Source organism: Lolium rigidum, chromosome 6 (assembly GCF_022539505.1).
Source record: "Lolium rigidum isolate FL_2022 chromosome 6, APGP_CSIRO_Lrig_0.1, whole genome shotgun sequence".
In the NCBI taxonomy this organism is placed as follows: domain Eukaryota; kingdom Viridiplantae; phylum Streptophyta; class Magnoliopsida; order Poales; family Poaceae; genus Lolium; species Lolium rigidum.
In genome coordinates this window covers 13,630,904-13,639,680 of record NC_061513.1, presented here as the reverse complement: position 1 = coordinate 13,639,680, position 8,777 = coordinate 13,630,904, and the positions used below count along the sequence as shown (strand labels likewise).

General features: G+C 46.7%; 1 protein-coding gene across 1 annotated transcript; it reads left to right on the top strand.

Moving 5' to 3' along the window:
* Positions 1–712: 712 nt before the first annotated feature.
* LOC124661661 (chloroplast stem-loop binding protein of 41 kDa a, chloroplastic-like) lies at positions 713–2,744 on the top strand. The gene is made up of 6 exons (XM_047199537.1): positions 713–1,175; positions 1,269–1,390; positions 1,491–1,593; positions 1,686–1,824; positions 1,920–2,197; positions 2,320–2,744. The coding sequence occupies exons 1-6, from the start codon at positions 813–815 to the stop codon at positions 2,509–2,511; spliced, it is 1,197 nt and encodes a 398-aa protein (XP_047055493.1). The 5' UTR covers positions 713–812; the 3' UTR covers positions 2,512–2,744.
* The last annotated feature ends 6,033 nt before the right edge of the window (positions 2,745–8,777 follow it).

Here is an 8,777-nt window from a genome sequence, read left to right as displayed (position 1 = left end):
ATCAAAATCTATTTCACATAGACTTCCGCTTTTTTGCTACCATAAAAGCACCATTGTAGTTTAACCAACCCAATTGTCGCAAAAACTAGTTCACCCACAAAACACAGAGACCTCGCCGAAAACCTAACCGGAGACATCGGAGCAAAATATTTATTCTATTGTAGCAAGATTCAACCTCGTCGGATATATCCCCGGCGGGAGAAAAGAGATTGCCCTAATAACGAAACGGTCGTAGCAGCAATTTTGTACTATTGTAGCAAGCACATAGATTATTTTTTTTTTGTAGCAAAACCGACTTTTACAATTGCAGCACCGCCGGCGCACCTCCACCATCGTGTACCTCCTCCGCCTGCAGCATCTCTGCTCCCACTCGCCCCCGCGCTATCTGCATCTCCCAACTGGACTCGCAGCGAGGATTTTAAAAGAGGAGTAGAGGAGGCCAGCCATGGGTGCGAGAGCCGGGGATGGCATGAATCCGGTTGCCATGGGTGCTCGAGGAGGCGGTGGAGCGGCTGGAGGGAGATCTGCAGGGTGGTGCGCGGTAGTGGCGGAGGCCTATTGGTGGAGGTAGGGGACGAGTGGACGGGCGTGGTTGGGGAGAAAAAAGGTGGGTGTCCGAGGATGAGGCCAAAGGTGGTTGGCAGGCAGACGCTGGCGGTTTGGGCCTAGGGCGGAGGAGGAGTCGGATGAGAGGCTCATCTTATCTGGTCTGTGTGTATGACGATGCCTGCTGCTTTCGCATATCCCAGTATCGATCATCCCATGCCTACCGATCATCAGTCTCTCCTCTCATCTCCTCCCAAGCTCCCACCATGGCCATGGCCGCCACAGCCACAGCCGCAGCGGGCGCCGTGGCAGCATTCACCTCAGGCCGCCGCATCTCGACCTCGCCTCCGTCGTCACTCTCATCGCCATTCCTCCCGCGCGCGGCCGGCGCGATCGTGGCGAGGAGACGACGTGCGGCGCCGACAGCCCGCCGTGCCGCGGCTGCCGTGTCAGTGCGCGCCCAGGCCCAGAAGAGCGTGCTGATCGTCAACACCAACAGCGGCGGGCACGCGGTCATCGGGTTCTACTTCGCCAAGGCGCTCCTCGCCGCTGGGCACTCCGTCACCGTGCTCACCGTCGGCGAGGAGGGCTCCGACAAGATGAAGAAGCCGCCCTTCTCCCGCTTCTCGGTGCGATCGAATTAGACTCAATCGGAGGCTGCCTTGCCTGCTCGCGTTCGCGTTCTCATGGATTCTCTCGTGGCCGGGTGCACATGCATGCAGGAACTCACGAGCGCCGGGGCGAGCACGGTGTGGGGCGATCCGGCGGACGTCGGCGCGGCGGTCGGCGGAGCCTCGTTCGATGTCGTGCTCGACAACAACGGCAAGGACCTCGACGCCGTCAAGTATGCATGCATGTTGACCAACAGCTAGCTAGCTGCGCGCGCGCCTCTCTGTTTTCCGACACACACGGAAGAGCTGAGGCGATTTCTCGGTTTCGTGCAGGCCGGTGGCGGACTGGGCCAAGTCGGCCGGCGTGGGGCAGTTCCTGTTCATCAGCAGCGCCGGGATCTACACTCTCACCGACCAGCCGCCACACGTCGAGGGGGTAATACAATCCTCGTGCATGCTATTTCTCTCGTTAACAAAGCTAGCTGATGGATCCTCAATCTCCGTGCGTGCGTGGCGATGCTTTCGCAGGACGCCGTGAAGGAGAGTGCCGGGCACGTCGGCGTGGAGAAGTACATCGCGGCGGAGTTCGGCAGTTGGGCCTCGTTCCGGCCGCAGTACATGATCGGCTCCGGCAACAACAAGGACTGCGAGGAGTGGTTCTTCGACAGTAAGAATCTAATAACTCATTGTGGGGTTTGTGCACCACAGAAATAGCGAGATTGACACACACACACACACACACACGACCTGATTTTTTTGCAGGAATCGTGCGGAAGCGGCCGGTGCCGATCCCGGGGTCGGGGATGCAGCTCACCAACATCTCCCACGCGAGGGACCTGGGCAGCATGCTCACGCTCGCCGTCGAGAACCCCGACGCGGCGGCAGGGAAGATCTTCAACTGCGTCAGCGACCGCGCCGTGACGCTCGACGGCCTGGCCAAGATGTGCGCGGCGGCCGCCGGCACCACGGCTGAGATCGTCCACTACGACCCGGCCGCCGCCGGCGTCGACGCCAAGAAGGCCTTCCCCTTCCGCAACATGGTAATAATCGAATTACCATGCTACATCACGCGTGCATGCATGTTCGCGCGCAACCTCCGACATGCGTGGAGCTTACTTGGTGAAGAGCTTGCGTGCGACTAATTGCATTGGTTTTAATTCAGCATTTCTACGCGGAGCCTCGGGCGGCCAAGGAGGTGCTCGGGTGGACGAGCTCCACGAACCTGCCGGAGGACCTGAAAGAGCGCTTCGCCGAGTACGCAAGCAGCGGCCGGGGAGAGAAGGCCATGACCTTTGATCTCGACGACAAGATCCTCAGTGCCGTCGGCGCCGCGCCAGTCAGCGTCGCCGCCTAGGGTCCTTGTTTCTTTGATTGACGTGCAGCAGGAATACCCGTGCCTTGCTACGGGTAACCAATTGCACGATACACATATTTTATCAAAATATATAAATAGATATTAAAGTTGTTGATTCCAAATAATTAATTGTTTATTTGAAATATATTTGGCCCTAGTTGTAGTGTAAGATAATGTGTTACACCATCACGGGTTTACAGTTTACCTAAATAATAAGAATAGTCTGCACCACATATTTGCTCTCACATTGTCCTTAACGTATTATCTTTCTGGTATTAACTTACGAAGAATCAGACTCATCTTATACTTGAACTCTTATCTCTTAGAGACAGTCTACGGGTTGCGGCAAATTTGACTATATATCTTAATTTGTAGAGATCTGAAAAACTAGCCGTTGCGGTTTACCTCGACATTTCGATGGAAGCGGCAAACCTCAATCTCTTACATTGATTTCTATAACACCCAAACTTGTCTCATACACAAACCCAAACATTCAATAACAGCAAAATATCATCTATACAACACAACAATTCACATAATCAGAATAAGTAATAGCGAAACCATTTAGCCATGACCAATCGTTAGAACAAACCTATGCATAAAGGTGTGAGTTAACAACGTTGCATTTCAAATCAATTCACAACCAGCCCTTTGAACAGAAACTCTCTAGTGTTGATCGGTGAGCACTTGGTGAGACCAAAATAAATTATGGGCTATGGTACCTTTGAATCTCACATTAAACAAAACATTGCTGATATGATTCAGCATGCCTGAAAAGTTGAAGGGATACAGTTCTTGTTCTCACCATTGAGGATGGCACTTGATAAGCCAATAAACGAAATTGTCATGGCTAAAAAGACGGACCTCTCCAGAACAGATCATAAGCCGCAAAAATGCTTTAGCATATAATTCTAACTAAGTTTACATAAAATAGAGAAAAGGGCACTGAATCATAGCATGAAATAATTTTTATACACATGACATATTTGTAGCCCTAGTATTGCAGTACATAATATATAGTAAAGCAATTATATAATTTATGAGGTAACTGAATTAGCATGGTAAGACCCTAGGATCCGTCCTATGTGGCATGGCACTTGCACAAGCTGCGCTCTCCTAGATAATTTCCATATGAAGAAAGTCCATATTTCGTCCCTAAACTTTCCAGGAAGTTCACATTTCATCCTAAATGTTTTGTTTAGTCTAAAACTAACCTTCAACTTTGCAAACCGATCACTATCACAGTTTCCACTTGACGTGGAAAAAACCTGGCTAAAGGGACATCTCAACCCGAACTGAACCGGGCCAAATAAAAACCAAACCGGTTGGACAAATCTAAAATCCCCACCACCCTATTTTGGTCAAAATTAACTAGTTGTGGTCAAAATCCCCACACTCCGAGCTATCGCTCCACGGCGCCTCAGCCTAGCTGTCCCGCCCATCCTAGCTCCTCGCCGGTGCCGCCGTCCGGCTAAGCCCTCGCGGGGCTGTCTTCCTCTCTGTCGCGGTCAGCCTTGACGTGCCGCGCATCCGCCTGTCGGCTTACACCTCTCCGACGCTGCCGCCGGCGTTTACCTCGCTGTAGTCATCCACCTCGTGTGCCACTAAGTCGACGGCGCGGCGGTAGTCTCCTCGTCCTCTTCGTCTGCAACTAAGCTGACTGCGCTGCTTCGTCGTCCTTGCCGTGCGCTCGTCCGCCACTCGCATGCTGCGGGCGGTCAAGACATGCTGATGACGCGGCTGCCGTCCTCCTCGCCGTGCCGCTTGTGAGCCTTCCTGTGCGAAAATCATGATCTATTTTTCCTCTTCTTCCCTTTGTTACGGAAACAAGCTGCCCTCACAAGTGTGGAAAAACAATAGAGGAGTGGTCTAGTCTGTGAGTGCAGAAAATGCAGGCGCGTGTCATTTTTTCTCACATTGTAATTAGCAAATGAGTTCTGGTCAGAATATAGTGTATGCTAATATGTATTTGCAGTTGTGTTTGAAATAAAATTTTCTTGGGTTTATATCAATGGAAAGCTGGACAGTATTATGTATTCAAATGAAATGAGCATGTATGCCGCAACTTAGTCATGCTTCCTGACAACTGAAATTGAGCATTCAGGCTACAGAGCTGACAGATGCATTCATATCAGCCTTAGGTAATTCAACACGTGTTTTCATAACATACATTGGCACAGACATTAGATAACATATCTGTAAAATTCAAGTTGCATATGAAAGCACAAGAAATTCAGTGGGAATGAAGTAGAAATTCAGTGGGAATGAAGTAGTCTGACATGAACAAATGAATAAATTCAGTAGCAATTTAGATGCAACAATAACAGGAGATTTTCTTCTTCTAATTAATCTTCTTGTAGCAGCAGTGGGAGAGGCTTCTTCTTAATCTTTATTGTGGTATGTAGTACATCGGCTCTTGCACTAACACTCCCAGAATTGATGTTTATTGCAGATGAAGATGCTTGTGAGGACTGGTCCTGAGTAATCAAGTTGATAGAAGCAGGGCCAAGTTGCAATGCTGGTTTGGCAGTACCTACTTCCCTCTTTCTCTTCTGAGGATGATGTGAAGTCTACAAATTCAATCAAGTACTATTACATGTTAAATAAAGCATATATTACAGACAAATAAACATACTGATATGTGAAATATAGGAAAATGTATACCATATCTTTGTCATGCATATGTTGAGTTGATGGTTCTGCTGTAGTAGATGCTGTTGCAGCTGCCTTCTTTTGCTCACAAGTTTTCTTATTGTGCCCGTATTCTTTGCAACGAGAACATTTTATCCTTGTACCAGCCCTTGACATCTTTGAAGCTTTTGAAATTTTTGGTTTTTCATGTAGTTCCCTCCTCCTCTCTCCACTAGGCGTACCAGGCATTACACCATACATTGGTGGAAGTGGCCTTGGCCTGTCAGATATTGGCCAGCTAGGCATGCCCTCAATTGGCTCCAAGCAATGGTCATATATATTTTTGAAGCACTCTACGGTATAGCACTTGGCAATGTATGTGTCAACACTTTGACCACTATAGAATATGCATGACAGGGCATGAGGGCATGGCAGCCCAGAAAGTTGCCAGTACCTACAACTGCAAGTCTTTTCTGTAAGATTAACAGTGTATCCATGACCAAAGTATTTTACCTCATACCCATCTTTTCCATTCCACATGGCAGGACAATTACCGGACTGTAGGATCCAAGTCTTAATTTTCTTGGAAATGTTTGGACAAATATCCTGATGCCATCTACCACACTTTGATCTTTGTTGTTGGATCCTTACCATCTCCTTCTTTCTAATCACTTCAAGCATGCTTATGATTGGCAAATATCTAGCGCCAACTATCCAGTTGTTAAAAGATTCACAAATATTGTTATCCACTGAATCACAGTTTGATCCTAGCTTGAACCAAGCTCTACACCAATGCATTGGATCAGTCTTCATGATTGCCTTAGCACCATCAACCGTCTTTTGAGCTAGCTTTGCTTTGTGGTAGTTGAACAACACCCTACATGGTGCTTTCGCAATTCTCCAGAAATTCTTCTGCCACTCCTTATCCCTGTAAGTCTTCCTCCAATTAGCATAAATGTGTCTTGCACAATTTCTATGCTCGGCTCTTGGGGCCCAATTTTTTACTGCATTGATTATGCCCTTCTATTGATCTGATATAAAAACCCAACTTTCACCGTCTCCAATTGCAATATCCCGGAATAAGAGAGAGCAGAACCAGTCCCAAGTATCATTGTTTTCCTTCTCGACGACAGCCCAAGCCAATGGATACATCTGGTTGTTACTGTCCCTTCCTAGTGCACAAAGAAGCTCACCACGGTTGCCACCCTTGAAGAAGCAGCCATCCAGTCCTACAACTTTTCTACAACCAGCCATGAAACCCCTTTTGCAAGCAGCGAAACAGATATAAAATCTCTGAAAGACTGGCTTGTCTTTATTAGGATCAAGCTTCACAATCACTGTACTTCCTGGATTACTCCTTAGTAGCTCTGCCTGGTAGTCAAATACCCTGGAATATTCACCATTGATTGCATCAACAAGCTTATCAATCACAATTTTCTTAGCTCTCTTGCATTTAGATATATGCACATCTGCTAGCATCTCCTCTTGAACAGTCTGTTGTAGGCTCTCCATCTTCCAGGTGGGATTGGCTCTTAACATTTTCTCATACTTCTCCGCTATCCTTCTAGCTGTAACCATCTTGTTATCTCTCCTCGGAGGGCACCAATGTTCGTTGTTGAAGGTGCTAATTTGCCAGCTGCTAGTCCTTGTGTTTCTAGACAACAACATAACCCAAGGACAGTTGGTCCAAGTGCATTTAACTCTCACCCTACCCACATCATTCTTTACAAACTTGAAAGCCCTCTTCTCGGATAAACCATGCTTGATTATTTCCCTCCTAAATTGCTTCCTTCCCCTAAACCTCATCCCAAGAGCAAAATAAGGCACATCCGCTTTGCTGTTATACCGATGAAGGTCTTCATTATTTCTTACCAATTCTCCATCGCTTTGCTCATCATAAGAAGCTTCATCCTCACTACTGTCATAGTATGGAGTGTCATTGCTCTCATCTGATAAATCTTCATCATCTGATTTTGAGGGAGGAAGCACTGAATGTTCCTCAAAAATAAAATCATCCAGGTCAACTGCCTTGCCCGTCTTCAATTTTTTCTTGAACTCCTTAAACTTCTTTTTGATGGAAATTGCTTCATCATCCTCATCAGATGCTTCACTATCTCCAGGCATATACTCAGAATCTGAGCTTGAACCATCTCCATCTAGCACCACACTTTTTTGTTTGGCAAGATCAATGTCTAGTTGTTTCTTCTTGCTTTGTCCATCTTCATTCCTTACAACTATCTCATCCTCATAGTTGCTGCCATCCGTGTCTTCGGTCACACACATCACGGGCTCAACGAATATTTCTGCCACCTCTCCAGCTGTAACGACATCTGAAATACCTTTGCAGCCCTCGTCATCAATAATAGTCTTCAAACCATCAAATAGTTGCCTCCCAGGATTCAACCAATGAAGATATTGAGCTTCATTGTATGTTGGAAGGTGACTTTTAAGGTGCCCAATCAGCTCCAAATATGACATTTTGTCACGCTTAATGAACGACGATTCTACAGTACCACCAACATAGGTTAGACTCCTTGTTGCACTCAAAAATTCCCTATTGTAATGATATCTGACATGAAGGAACTCAGAGTCATCCATGCCAACACCTATTCAGAGATAAGATAAATAAAAAAATCAGTTAATAATTAAAAACCGTGTGAAAGGCTAAACCAAAATTGCAGCAAAACCACACTATTGATCTGCATAGATGTCAGTCGACACTACATCAGAATCAAACACCCAATTAACTTTGAGCTAATTAACAACTTATACACGTCTAGATCCATTCAATGAAAAACAATATCTTATTTCAAAAGAAAATCAAGGGGGCATATTAAGAGAACCTAGGTGCAGTTCTAATCATACACGTACAGAAATTGATGGAATAAAAATACCATATCTAATTCTAGTGCAAACAAATCAAAAGAAATCAAGGTGAGGTGCAAAGAACCTAGATCGTACATAAGTTTGCATGTAGACGAACCTTCAGTTCACCCAGTATCGGACACCTTGCGATCTCGTTTTCTTTTTGTGCAGGTGGGATGGAGCGGCTCTCTCAGGTTTCACCTCTAGAGCGACGACGGCGTTTCAGTGTTGCAATGGGCGACGGCGGCGTGTGGCTTGCGGCGCTGCAGAGGGCGGCGTGGGCGTGGGAAAGAGACGAGATCAGACTCCACGAGAATCACGAGAGAGATTAAGGGAGGTTTCCTTCTTTTTCGCTAGCACGTTCGGTTCAACCATCTAAAACTGATCCGGTTCACTTTGGTCCGGTTAGATCGGGCAATATGTGGTTTTTTATAACCCGATGCGCACATCGACATTAAATCCTTGAAACTGTCATAGTGATCGATTTAGGAAGTTTAGGGTCTACTTTGAACCAAAACAAAGTTCTAGGACGAAACATGAACTTTTCGTAAAGTTGAAGGACGAAAAGTGGACTTTCTTCTTTCCATATTGACGATATGATAAAAATCACAATGGACGCGTTGGGTACTTATAACAAAAACCCGGAATTCGAAACTTGATAAGACCTCCGCGGTATGAGCTGAATTACACTAGTATATCGGATTCGAGTCCGGGGAGTCGAGTTTGAAGTAGGTTCATGTTGTTTTTCCCCAAGAGCAATTAACTTTTTC